The sequence below is a fragment of the Neophocaena asiaeorientalis genome, unplaced genomic scaffold (genome assembly GCF_003031525.2).
Source record: "Neophocaena asiaeorientalis asiaeorientalis breed wild unplaced genomic scaffold, Neophocaena_asiaeorientalis_V1.1 scaffold582, whole genome shotgun sequence".
Taxonomy (NCBI): Eukaryota; Metazoa; Chordata; class Mammalia; order Artiodactyla; family Phocoenidae; genus Neophocaena; species Neophocaena asiaeorientalis.
In genome coordinates, this window is record NW_020172996.1 from 790,124 (window position 1) to 804,234 (window position 14,111).

At 49.2% G+C, this 14,111-nt stretch overlaps 1 protein-coding gene across 1 annotated transcript; it reads right to left on the reverse strand.

Annotated features, from left to right (window-relative positions):
• Positions 1 to 1,754: 1,754 nt before the first annotated feature.
• On the reverse strand, positions 1,755 to 13,817 carry LOC112397980 (zinc finger protein 773-like). Its single transcript, XM_024742335.1, has 5 exons — positions 13,527 to 13,817; positions 11,694 to 11,732; positions 9,057 to 9,183; positions 8,462 to 8,560; positions 1,755 to 3,971 (listed from the first exon to the last, which is right to left on the reverse strand). Exons 1-5 carry the CDS (start codon positions 13,614 to 13,616, stop codon positions 2,872 to 2,874), a joined length of 1,455 nt encoding a protein of 484 aa, XP_024598103.1. The 5' UTR covers positions 13,617 to 13,817; the 3' UTR covers positions 1,755 to 2,871.
• Positions 13,818 to 14,111: the final 294 nt, after the last annotated feature.

Consider the following 14,111-nt stretch of genomic DNA (forward strand, 5'->3'; position numbering starts at 1 on the left):
ATCAAATATATTAGCTGTTGTTTTTTTCATAGATACACTATATCAGGCTGAGGAAGTTCCCATCTAATCCTAATTTGCTGAGAATTTGTATCATTCACTGGTTTTGAATTCTGTGAAATTCTTCCACTACATCTTTGAGATGATTGTTTTTATTTTAGTCTATTAATATAGATTATAGATTCAGTTGTTAAATCTTTGCTTTCCTGATAAACATCACTAGGTTATGATTTATGTGCTTACATATGTATATGGCTGGATTCAGTGTGCTAAAATTTTGTTAAGGCTTTTGTTGTATCTGTGATCATGTGGGTATTGGTCCATAGTGTTTTAATAGCATCATTCACTTAACTAGTTGGGAAGTGCTTGAATCTTGTTTTAGAAGAATTTCTATGTAATTGGTACTGTTTCATCTTTAAATATTCTTTAAGAGTTTTTACATGTTCCAGGGATGACCTGGTAGCTGACAGCCACCAAGAAAACAGGAATATCAGCTCTACAACCACAAGGAACTGAAATTGCCTAATGACTCAAATGAACAGGAAACAGGGGCTTCCCTGGTGGTGCAGTGGTTGAGAGTCCACCTGCCGATGCAGGGGACGCATGTTCATGCCCCGGTCCGGGAGGATCTCACATGCCGTGGAGCGGCTAGGCCCGTGAGCCATGGCCGCTGAGCCTGCATGTCTGGAGCCTGAGCTCCGTGATGGGAGAGGCCACAGTGGTGAGAGGCCCGCGTACCTCAAAAAAAAGAAAAATGAGCAGGAAACAGAATTTCCTCCACTCCATGAAAAAAAACACAACCCTGCCAACAACTTGAGTTTAGCACAGTGAGCCCATCCCAGGTCTCAGTGGGCATATGACATATAGAACTATAATATAAATTTATGTTGTTTAAGCCATAAGTTTGTGGTAATTTGTTAGGAAAGCAATAGAAAGCTAATACATCAACATTATTCATCAAGTACTTTTTTTTTTTTTGGCCATGCTACGCAGCTTGTGGGATCTTAGTTCCCCGACCAGAGACTGAACACAGGCCACGGCAGTGAGAGCACTGAGTCCTCACCATTGGATCGCCAGGAAATTCCCTTCAAGTACTTCTTTACTTTCTAATGCAAGAATATTTCCTATGCTCGTGTTATACTTTTCCAGCTCCAACCTGGAAATAGCCTCTTATCTAAGGAGTTCTGGTTCTTTTTATTGAAATATCGTATTCATAAGCCAATAACTGGACAATAAATATGCTCACAGCTGCTGGAATGCCACTTCTTTCTAGGCTGTCTCAGAAGAGATAGGGAATGTGTTCATATGTAAACATTTCTACATACATTGTTTTTTATGTGTATTTAAATTTACAGAAATTTCACAAGATTGGATATTTTTAAAATTTATTGATTTATTTATTTATTTTTGGCTGTGTTAGGTCTTTGTTGCTGCGCACAGTCTTTCTCTGGTTGTGGCAAGCAGGGGCTGCTCTTCATTGTGTATTGCGGTGGCTTCTCTTGTTGCAGAGCATGGGCTCTAGGCATGCAGGCTTCAGTAATTGTGGCTTGTGGGCTCTAGAGCATGGGCTCTAGATTGCAGGCTCAATAATTGTGGTGCACGGGCTTAGTTGCTCCACAGCATGTGGGATCTACCCGGACCAGGGCTCGAACCTGTGTCCCCTGCATTGGCAGGTGGATTCTTAACCACTGTGCTGCCAGGGAAGTCCCAAGACTGGATATTTAAAAGGGTCTTAAGACTCCAATAGCATACTCAGATAAGGCTTTTTTTTATAGGCAAAGATAAGAGAAAGAGTACAATACCAAAAGTACAATCAATAAAAAACGAATGGGTAAATTGGATTTCATGAAAATTAAGAAATTCTCCTCTAGGAAAGATAACGTTAAGAAGTGAAAACCAAAGCCACAGACTGTGAGGAAATATTGGTAGAGCATATATCAAATGAGTAACTTGCACCCAGAATATATTAAGAAATTGCAAGACAGTTCCTTAATAGTAGGCAAAAAACTTTGAACAGATAATTCACTAAAGATATATGGATGGCAAATACACAGGGAGTCATTAGGGAAATGCAAATTAAAACCACAGTGAAATACTACTACATACCTACTAGAATGGCTAAAATGAATGGCCAGTGTCTTACATACAAAGGTCAGGAAGGATGTGAAGAAACTGGAAAACAAATACACTCCAGGAAATGTGAGATGGCATAACCATTTAGAACACAAGGTGGCAAGTTCTTAAAAAGTTAAATATTTGCATCAACTTCCAGCATGACAGTGTAAGGAGCTCTGCAAGCCCTGATTCCCAATGACACTGGTGAAAAATTATAAAAACACCATCTAAAGCCTCTAGAAATGATCCTAAGTCTACACAGTAAATGAGGAAACATTTAAGGAAATCTAATACTCAGGACGAACAGCAAGAGCCAGTCACATCTGAACCAAGGCCACACCCCCTCTCCCTGCTTCGAACTCAGAGATGAAAACTCCAGACTGAGGCAGCCAAGAACACAGGGCTCCCTCTCATTAGAGCTGCCTGGCAGAGGACTAGCCTCTCAAGAGGAGCAGGATGTCAGCAATTCTCATCCTGCTCCAGTGTGCATGTTTGGATGAATGATATTCAATTGTTGGCTCACTCATAAAGTCTGCTCTCAGAGCTTCTATGTTTAAGTTAGGTTGACCAGGAGACAGCACATGCCCTGCGCTCTTAAGGCCTTTCCCAGTCTGAACTTTCTGGTGCCAAACAGGGTTAAGACTTTGGCTGCAACCTTTCTTCATGTCCCCGTATTCATAAGGCCTGTTTGAGCTGTGAAGTTTCTGTTGCTGAATCAGAGTGGACCTTTGGTTAAAGACTTTTCCACATTAGCTGCATTCAAGACTTTTCTCCACTGTGAACTTTATGGTGTTGAATGAGGTTGAAACGCTGGCTAAATGATTTCCCACAACTGCTGCACTCATAGGGCATTTCTCCAGTGTGAATCCTCCGATGTTTAACAAGGCTGGAGCTGTGGCGGAACAATTTCCCACATTCCCTGCACTCATAAGGCCTTGCTCCAGTGTGAACCCTCTGGTGTTTAACGAGGCTAGAATTCTCACTAAAGAATCTTCCACATTCATTGCACTTAAAAGGCTTTTCTCCAGTGTGAACTTTTCGGTGTTGCATGAGGCTAGAGCTTTGGCTAAAGAATTTCCCACATTCGCTGCACTCATAAGGCCTTTCTCCAGTGTGAACTCGCCAGTGATTAATAAGGCTTGATTTGTGGCTATAGAATTTCCCACACTCGCTGCACTTATAAGGCCTTTCTCCAGTGTGAACTCTCTGATGTTTCATGAGGCTTGAGTTAAAGCTAAAAAACTTCCCACATTCGCTGCACTCATAAGGCCTCACTCCAGTGTGGATTCTGTGATGCTGAACAAGTGTGGAATTATGCCTGAAGGCTTTTCCACATTCACTACATTTAAAAGGCTTTTCTCCAGTGTGAACTCTCCGGTGTTGAATGAGGTCAGCATTGCGACTAAAAGATTTTCCGCATTCACTACACTGGTAAGGCTTTTCACCAGTGTGAACTATTTGGTGTATAAAAAGGTTGGATTTATGGCTAAATAATTTGCCACATTCGCTGCATTCATAAGGCTTTTCTCCAGTGTGTAGTCTCTGGTGCTGAACAAGTAAGTATTTCTGACCAAAGGCTTTCCCGCACTCACTGCATCTGTAATGCCTTTTTCCAGGGTGAAAGCCCTCCCCACTTTCAGTGCTCCTATGTGGCTCCCCTCTGCTGTGAGCCACCTGATGCTTGGGAAGACCAGAGCTAGTTGGGGAGACCTTCCCACCCTCCTCATCCTCTTCTCTTCTTGAGGGTTTCTCTCCAGAGCTCAGCTTCTGGTGTTGGTGAAGGTTTGCTGTGAGCACTCCCTCTACATAAACACCCTGCTCAGGTGCCACGTCCTCAGCCTCCGCTCCACACCAACAACCTGAAAGCAGAGAAATGCTGATGAATAGTATGTAGACTTTGGCGGGACAGGGCAGCACCCTCACAAATGTGTCTGACACAGCCAGTATGGAGTCCCTGGGATTACTGACAGGGTGAGGGAGAGCTCGCTGTGCAGTGCCAGACCTGACAACCTCATAGATCATGGGGACTCATGAGTAGCAAGGATACAAGATGGGGTGCATCCCAGGGAGGAAAGGCAGGGTCTCCAACACACTCCTCCTCAAATGGCTTTCAGCAGGGTTTCAGCTGCTGGTGACACAGGAACACAGTGCAGAAGGGTGTGTCCAGGCACAGAAAAATTGAAGGCAATTGAGTAGCTGGTGTTCAAGGACTATTAAGGAAATGTGTACACCTCATGACACATGGAGTGAAAGCTTGTATTGTGACCTGGAAAATTTCCCATTCTCCTGTTGCCTCAACAGCCCCACAAACAAGCTGTAAACTATGCCACCATGTGCACCAGTGTGAGAAGGTGGGCCCCTGCCACAAGTTCTCTTACCTACCTTCCTGACTGAGACCCAGGGCCATTTAAACTCACCAGTGAAATCCCCTTGCACCTTCCCCATGTTCCTCTCCTCAGTCCTAACCAGTGATGCTGCATCCCCTTCAGAGAAGTCCACCATGGCACTCTGTGAAGGTCGATGGTGCTGGCAACCTCTTCTTCACTGCTGTCGCTCTTTGTCTCCTGATCCCATGGGTATTGGGGGCACCATTCCTGGAGATCAGTGGCTCAAGATCTTACAGGCCAGGATCTTAGCAGGAACATTTAATTCCAGCAACTCCCAATAACCAGAGGAGGTGAGCCAATTATTTCAAAGTAAAACATCTTTGCAACATTGCTGGGCTCTACTTAGTGCCACTGCCTATCAACATGCCAACTACTGCTCAGCTCCTGAGGTCTAGGAACAATCGGAAAAGATCTGGCCACCAGAGCTGTCCTGAATGGATCCCAACCCAGCTGAAGTCACCTTAGAAAGGGAAGCCGAGGGGCTATGAGAGGGGCTACAGAAAGGAAGCATCCAAGGTCTTCTCAGACCCAGCAGCTCAAGAACACAGGAGATCATAAGGAATTAAAAGGTGAAACTTGCAATTTCACAAGACTAGAAATACCAATGATTCTTAAAGATTTCATTCAAAGAGGTGGGGAAAGGGAGCTGATTGGTTACTGAGAGCATTTAACATGGGTGCACATTCAGCCCCAGAGATGAGGCAGCTGCCAGCATTTGGAAAGAGGCTAAGATGCATAATTAAAGATATTTTGGCCCTCCAAGTTCAATTCTCACCTGATATTTTGGGGCTGAAGGACCTCAGGGAGGACAGAGGGCATCCCAAACGCCAGGGTAGGTGTGACAGAGACCAAAACTTTTGATGGGATTATAAAGGCCTCAGATGAGGAATCTGAAGCCTCTACCACCACTTGGGACTCAGAAGCCCTGCCGTTAACTGAATTGGATTTTCATGGCCTGGAGATGCCCAATGGGAAACAGTAAAGGAAGCCCATGTGCTCCTCTGCAAAAACTGGAATGGTTCGATGGATCTATCAGTTCTTTGGGCATTCAGACAAGGAGAACCCTGAGCCCGTTTCTAAATCAGGAGGCCCTCTTTGTCACAGAGTCCAGGAGTTGTTCTTGCAGGCGCCCATCCCGATACAGAGCTTTGTTGCTTAACTTCATTGGTATATCTCACACCAAATGGGAGGCCACGGATGGAACTATCTCCAGACGTGCCACGAGAGCTCCGCACACCCTGACTCACAAATTCTGACATATCACATCCGCCGCCTGGTGTGCGGGTAACCACCCCCCACGCCTAGCATTCTTTCCTGAATTGCTGACGCTCCCTACTGCCTCCAGGGTGATACTGGTAGAACTAGTCATGGCAAACACACTGCACCAGGTGTCAACAATCTTTATCAAACAGCTGCCCATGATGGTGACCCCTGATGCTTTGAGTTTTCCTCTGAGAGACAGATGTGTATGACACCTGAACAAGCTCAAGTCCCTCTCACAAAGTGAGAACCTGTGGAGTTGCCCCTGCTGGTGAAGGTAGTAAACATGCCATAGTATCACCTGAAACAAGGTACTGGCCTTTGACTGGTTGTTCAAGATCTACTAAAAGAAGGGGAGATGGTTCCTGCTATTTCTCCTTAATAGGAGTGGCACTTAACTGTTGATTATCGAAACCTCAAAGCTCAAGTTCCCCCCATCAGGGGTCCAACACCTAACATAATCCAATTAACTGAAGACATCAAGAGGGCACCAGTGACTACTTGGCCACAGTGGATCTGGCCCAGTATATTTTATTCTGGGCCTATGACCCCTTAGTCACAGCCCCAGTTCGCCTTTACTTTTTTTTTTTTTTTTTTTTCTGTACACGGGCCTCTCACTGTTGTGGCCTCTCCCGCTGCGGGGCATAGGCTCCAGACGCGCAGGCTCAGCGGCCATGGCTCACGGCCCCAGCCTCTCCGCGGCATGTGGGATCTTCCTGGACTGGGGCACGAACCCGTGTCCCCTGCATCGGCAGGCGGACTCTCAACCACTGCGCCACCAGGGAAGCCCCGCCTTTACTTTTGAAGTAACCCAACATACATTTACAAAGTTGCCCATGAGTTATTTAAACAGCCCAGCCCACAATTACTGCCAGGACGTGGACCGGGTCCCATCCCCACTCCAGTTCTTTATCCACCAGGTACCTCCCTTTTTCCATCAACTCAAGGACGCTGGGCAAAACAGGCAATTATCTATTCCCATCTTATTTTTTTATTTTTTTGGCTATGTCGTGTGGCATGCGGGATCTTAATTCCCCAACCAGGGATTGGGCCCATGCCCCCAGCAGCAGAAGTGTGGAGTCTTAACCACTGGACCACCAGGGAAGTCCCTATTTATTCCCATCTTAATCAGGCTTGTGGTAGCTGCAGGAGACACCAGGTTTGGCACCAGTACAGCAGCCTTTGTCCAACAAGATCAGATCACGTCTGCCAACCAGCGCCTTTCAGCGGCCCTCTCAGATCACGTAGGAAACCTTCGCCCTTATTCAACAAACCTAAAAGTCTTTGAGCCCAAATGGTCATGGATAACAGACTGGCTCCTGATTGTTTACTAGCCAGGAAAGGTGGCTCAGGACAGCTACAGGCCAAGCTACGAGGATTAGGACAAGTGGTAAAAATCTTTCGTAACAGAACCAAAAGCTTCCAAAAGACTCCCTTAAACCCGGAGGTGCCTGATCTGTTCTCTTGCCTTTCCCCTACTACCTGCCGTGCTGGCTGCGGCCTGGGTTTCAAACCCTCATTATATATCTGGTAGGACCCTTCTTAGTTGTCACCTTTGTCAAAGATTGCCTTTGGTGGCAAGAACAAACTATTCCTGTCACTTCTAACATCGCCACAACCCAGGTGGCAAGCGTCACCCATCCCAATGAGAGTTGATAACGATGTTGAGACACCACAGGGTCAACTATATTGCAACCTTTGAAGCTCCCTGTTTTCCTGCTCCCTTGGCATCCCCACAAAGAGGCTGTGAGCACCCCGCCAGTGGCACCAGTGTGAGGAGGCTGGTCCCTGCCACAAGTTGCCCTTCTGGTCCTCCTCTGAGTGTGACCTAGTACGTTTAAATGCACCAATAAAATCCCCTCGTGTTGGGACTTCCCTGATGGTGTAGTGGTTAAGAATCTGTCTGCCAATGCAGGGGACATGGGTTTGAGCCCTTGTCTGGGAAGATCCCACATGCCACGGAGCAGCTAAGCCCATACACCACAGCTACTGGGCCTGCGCTCTAGAGCCTGTGAGCCACAACTACAGAGCCCATATGCCACAACTACTGAAGCCCGTGTGCCTAGAGCCCACACTCTACAACAAGAGAAGTCACCGCAATGAGAAACCCATGCACCGCAACAAAGAGCAGCCCCCACTCGCCGCAACTAGAGAAAGCCCGCACGCAGCAACAAAGACCCAACGCAGCCCTAAATAAATAAATAAATAAATAAATTCCCTCAGGCCTTTTCTTGCATTCTCCCCCCAACCACCAACAGAGACACTTGCCAACAGATCCTCACCCTCTGCTTCCCCCCTGCTCCATTGAGCCTGCTCCCTCGCGCTCCTCCCACGTGACCCCCCCTCTTGGTGTGCAGTGACTATCTCTCTGGACCTGTGAGCATAATAAACTTTGTTTTTTCCCTTAGGCTGTCCTGTGTTTCCTCTCGTGGCTGCATCTGCCTGGCCATGTCATAAAAGAGCACAAAATCGGTCTACTGTTGGTGAGCACTAGAGAGGGAGCAGTGGAGGACGGGTGGGGGACAGCCCTGGGTCAGAAACCAGAGCTGCCCTGAGCAGCGGGCAGAGCTGAGGAAGAAAAGGAGAAAATCAGCCTTGGCCCCTTGTTTGACACCAAAACATCAGGGCACCATGGAGAGACTCCTGGTATGATTTGAACCCATCCCTGAGTTCCCTCTTCCCCACTTCCTCCCTCCAAGCACCTCTTGGCGTGGCTGTGATCACGACTCCACAGGCAGGCACAAAGGGCTCTCCCCACTGCTCCAGCTGAGTAACTTCATGGGTCCTGGAAGATGTGAGTCCTAAGGGAGGGACAAGGCAGGCAGGTCAAAGCAACCCGCTCCACGGCAGCCCACAGGGATGAAGACTGAATATTACAAACAAGAAGCTTGGAGAAGGATCTTGCAGGAACAACCCAGTCAAGCAGTGGCCATGTTGGTACCTCGATTCCTGGCACAGGCCGATCCCATGTCAGCCAAAGGAAGAGGGCAGAACTGGGGGCACAGGACTGCCATGGATCTCCGCAGCATCAGGCCAGGGAAAGGCCAGTAGCGTGTGATCCATCGGTTGGACTACAACACTCCTGATCCCCAAACCCTTTCCTGCACAACTTTGGGGCAGCAGCAGCTTGGGGACAGAAGGGGTAGTGTACCCAGCCCAGGCTTTCACTCACAACACCTACTACAGCACACAGAGAAGGACGCAGTACCCATGGACCAGCTTTGGGAAGGACAGACCTGCCCTTGGAGAAGGGGAAGAACAGAGCCCCGCCTAAGCTGTGGGGTGCAAGGAACTTACCCAGAGAGGCCATCAGGGAGAAGTTCTCCAGCATCACACTGCGGTACAGGAGTCTCTGGGCTCTATCAAGGAGCCCCCACTCCTCCTGTGAGAAGTAGACAGCCACATCCTCAAATGTCACTCGGCCCTGCCAAGATGGGGATGGTTCCGTTTATGTGCAGCCTCCTTCCCAGGACTCTAAGCATCTCCCCAAATATCCACCCTCCTCCCAAGCCACCAACCTCAGAGGAGATCCCAGGCCCTGGTGCCATTGATGCCCACCCTCTGCTGGCCGTCCCATCGATCACTGTGTTTGGCCCTCATCAACAACAGGCAGGGGGGTATGTGTCATCTGAGCCCTGGTGCTGGCCTGCAGAGCCTCACCCTTCTGCCAGACAGCTTACCTGGGATCCTCTAGATTGTGCTTCCCAAACACAACCAAAACTGAGTCACTGTCCTCCCCTCAGGCCCCAGTCCAAGGGCCTGGGGCCATCAGTTGACACTCCCTCCCAACATGTACATCGTTCTTTTTTTTTTTTTAAATATAAATTTATTTATTTATTTTTGGCTGCGTTGGGTCTTCTTTACTGCACGCAGGCTTTCTCTAGTTGTGGCGAGCGGGGGCTACTCTTCATTGCGGTGCACGGGCTTCTTATTGCACTGGCTTCTCCTGTTGTGGAGCACAGGACCTAGGCAAGAGGGCTTCAGTAGTTGTGGAACACAGGCTCAGTATTTGTGGCTTGCGGGCTCTAGAGCGCAGGCTGAGTAGTTGTAGCACACGGGCTTAGTTGCTCCACGGCATGTGGGATCTTCCCGGACCAGGGCTCAAACCCATGTGCCCTGCATTGGCAGGCGGATTTTTAACCACTGTACCACCAGGGAAGCCCTATACATTGTTCTTTACACCACACCTCCCTTCACAGCCCCAACCCCTCACGGCCACCACCACCCACTACACCACATCCTGCATCTCCCTGGCCTCACCACGTGCCAGCGTGCACGTGGCACCCTGAGGGTGCTTGGCAAGTGCAATCAGAATCCTACTGTCCCAGTGTTCCAAAGGCAGTAACTGCCAGGGGCAACCCCCAGGCCTACTTTGAAGGCCTCCTTACTTGGCCCTTATCCTTGCTTCATCGTCAGCCACCCAAAACGATGCACAGATCTCAGGTACACTCAGCCCTCTTCCACTTCTGTGTTGCAAAGCTGTCCCCTCATCAGTCTCAGCTTCCTCTGATACTTATTCAAAGCCCAGGTCCAGGGACTTCCCTGGTGGTCCAGTGGTTAAGACTCTGTGCTTCCAATGCAGGAGGCTCGGGTTCCATCCCTGGTCGGGGAACTAAGATCCCACATGTGCGCAGCGCGACCAAAATATTAAAAAAAAAAAAAAAGAACAAAAGCCCAGATCCACCTGTCTCTCACATCAGGCCTAACAGCTGTCCCAGAGGACACTGTGTGATCTTGTGCTAACCTCCAGGTCACAGTGGGGATAAGAACAAGTCTGGGGAGCCCATAGCTTGATGAATAAGCAATAGCACCAGGTTTGCTGTCATCTCCCTGCCTTGTCTCATATCCACTCCCCATGGAAACCCTGGTCACCAGCCAGATCCTCCTCACTCCTACAACGCCTCCCCATGGCCACTACGTTCCCTCACGTGTTTCTGTGAAGCCCACCACCCCATCTAGCAAGAGACCCAGTCCTCGGCCCCACACACTCCTCCCTTGTCACCTAACACACTGCCACAGGACCTGAAGGTGCCCCCTGCCAAATCTGATCACAGTTCCATCCTGGTCCACACACCATCCATACTGTGGGTGAATCCAATCTGAACTCAAGATGTGTGTGTCCAGGTATCCACTGGATGAATCCACTCAAGGGTTTTCTGGAGCATCTCAGTTCAACAGCCAGAACCTAGCTCCTAATATTCCCACTGAAAATTACTCTTGCCGCCGACTTCGACATGGTAGTACTAACCCTGCTTCTAGCTACTAAGGCCAAACATCTCAGAGTCACCCGACACTTCCTCTTCTCTCTCCCACCCTCCACATCAGAAAGTCTGTTCAGACCTACTTAAAAAAAACAGACACAGACTCCAACATGTCTCCCACCTCCACTGCCACTACTCTGGTCCAGCTACCAACACTCATCTGGACTATGGCAGTAGCCTCCTCCCTGGTCTCCCTGTAACCCAACAGTCTTCTCTCTACTCTGCAGCAGAAAATGCTTGTTAAGCCTGGGTCAGATCAGTTCCCTCCTCTGCTCCAAACCTTCTATGGCTCCCACCACCCTCCGGATAGAGGCCCACCTCTTCAGCCCACCATTCCAGATCTAACGCCTGCTTCCTGCTATTTCCACCAGACATAATGGAGACCTAAGGTTGCCTGGGCATTCCCAGCTCAACCTCACCTCTAGCATCTTCTGATGTTGACCACTGTGAATGGAATTTCTTCTAAGCGTCATGCCACCGGTTGCCAGAAATGGAAAACAATCTGTATAATTCCTGGCCTGGACTCAGGGACCTGACCTTGGATGACCACCTTCCAGGGATCTCAGATGGCAGGGTAGGGAGAGTAGCAGGTAGAGTCCCAAGACACTACAATCCTGGAGCCCATGCAGGTGGGAGGTGAAAAGGGTGAAGACCGAGTATACCTTTCACTTACCTCTTCATGGTCTGCAAGGGATTCTGCAGGAACAGCAACCTATGGAAAAGCAAGGCTGTGAGAAGCAGGCAATAATGTTGGGCCCAAAGGCTCAATCAAGGTGCCTTACACCATCTGGGCCTCAGTCCTCAGTGATGCCTCTTACCAGCTGTGCGACCTTGGACAAATACTCAACCTCCCTGTGCCTCAGTGTTGTGGTCTGTCAAATGGGGATAACAATGGTGTCCACTCAGTGGGGCTGCTGTCTGTGTCAAATGCATTCATATGCAACACGTTCTAAATATCAACTCTTACTGTCCTCATAAGTGATGCTTCTGTCAAGATTTCCTGGTAGGTATTAAAAATGCAGTTTTTTAACATGCCTTTTAACTAAGAAAATACAATAATGAAGATGTTTGATTTAATTGAATGCTTAGCAGTATATTGAAATTTCAACCAATTATTAAGTGTTTATAATCATTAACTTGTTAAAGCCATGTTATTTATTTGTTTTTTATATGTTATTTGTTATTTAAAAGCCATGTTATTTTAATTTATGTACACACGTATATATATATTTTTACCAGTTAGTGTTAAATGAGTATTTCATAAACTCACGATTTAATAAACTGGGGACTTGGGCCTGAGAATATTGAGTAGATACTAGTCCTACTGGCAACCTAACTGCCTGCTGTACACTCTCCTGAAGGGAATCCTGCTAGGGGCATTTGCACTGGAGCAGCTGCTCATCCCTCCTGCCCTAAAAGCTGGGGGAACTTAGGCACCAAAGGAGATGCTCTACTAGCCTCACTGAGTATTCTTTTTCTCCACAAGGAGTGGAAATGAGGCCCTGCTGAGCCTGGAGTGGCAAATCTACACCACTGAACATCTCAGTCTCCACCCCAGACCTGGGTCCTTATACCCTATAACCCTCCATTCCTGCACACACCAGCCAGAACCACTTTGGAGCACAGGACTCCACCCCTCTGGAGGTAGCCCCACCCTCCAGGCTTAACTGAAATAAAAACTTTGATTCTCCTTCCTAAATAGGACCCACAGTGCTTGCCCTGGTCCAGGCCACCACCATCATCCCTTGGATATCTCCAGCCCAGATCCCTCCGCAGAAACCCATGAGTGAGTAAGCAAGCTATCCACATGACACGTCCACTCTGGGACATCTCAGGGTTACCATGTCCAAAATCCAACTCCCAGTCTTATCCCTGAAGCCTGCTCCCTGCAAACCAAGAAACAGCATCGTCCTTCCTTCCCTCCTTTTTCACAGCCACATCTGGGGCAGCAGGAAATCCTGTCTGTTCAATGCTTAAAGCCCATAAGAAATCTGATCAATCCTCCCCGCTGTTGCCACCAGCAATGGTCCAGTCCGCACCAGCACTATTAGTCTATTGTGCTTACTTACTCACAGGTCTCCTAGTCTCCACTCTTATCACCCGCACCCCCGTCTGTTTTTCCCTGAGAAGCCTTTGGAAAACTTTGACACATAGAGTCTCTCCACTTCACAACCCTCCGTGGCCACCAGCGGCCGCAGAATGAAGGCCCAGCTGCTCCGGCTGCCTTTTCACGTGGGACTCATCCCCTTAAGCTGTTCCGTGCAGACTCTAGAGAAACTTCAAGTTTAAGCCTCTCAGTTCGGTTATTGTTCCAAGTCTTTGTGCCGGTCCCTCTGCCTGTAACCCTCTCCCACACCCCATCATACTGGCTGACAGAAATGGGGGACCCCTCCCCCAACGAGCTCCCTACTGACTTGGACCCAGGGGATCGAGCAGGGGACGATCAGTGGGGCCTTTGGTGTCCGGTGGGGTGAGGGCGGTGAGAGACCGGAGGACGAGTGTTTACCTGAGCCGGGACTCTAAGCGCTGCCGCAGCCATCGGAGTCTGTGGGCGGAGCCGGGCCGGGAGCGGCGGACCAGGTCGGGCCCCAGGCATCACCTGTCCCCGACCCAGAATCGGGTCACCTCCGGGCGCTGCTGCCCGAACGTCAGACCCGCCTCAGTGCAGTGCAGCGCCTGCCTCCTCTCGTGCCTTCCCGCTCTCGTCACTCCAGTTCAAAGCAGCTTTCCGGAGCCTCAGACAAGGCGGAGAGACCCAACAGACCCCAAAACGACCGCCCCTAAGCGGACGCCAAAAGTCCCGCCCAGCGTGTTCCTCACGCGCGCGGAAATGTCCGAGCACAGCCACCGGGGAGAGCAGCGCCTGCTGGGTAATGTAGTTCACACACCGCCAAACCTTGAGGAATTGGACACGTAATAGGGGCGGGGCGGGCACGCAGCTGTTTGCACGCGCCGTTACAGCGCGACCGTTACCGGGCAACCGTTACCGCCAGAACGCTAGGGGTGACTGTTAGCGCCAGACCTGAGCGGGGCGCCCAGGTTAGAGGTCCCGCTGGGCTAACGGTATGACTGGTGGTGGTCCTCCAGCGGA

What these genes read in the sequence shown, in the direction of transcription:
- LOC112397980 (XM_024742335.1), bottom strand. Translation starts at nt 13,616, where the DNA reads ATGCCTGGGGCCCGACCTGGTCCGCCGCTCCCGGCCCGGCTCCGCCCA. An exon ending in CGCTTAGAGTCCCGGCTCAG is followed by an intron (nt 11,733 to 13,526) that starts GTAAACACTCGT and finishes GCTTTTCCATAG; the next exon opens with GTTGCTGTTCCTGCAGAATC. An exon ending in GATCACAGCCACGCCAAGAG is followed by an intron (nt 3,972 to 8,461) that starts GTGCTTGGAGGG and finishes CTCTGCTTTCAG; the next exon opens with GTTGTTGGTGTGGAGCGGAG.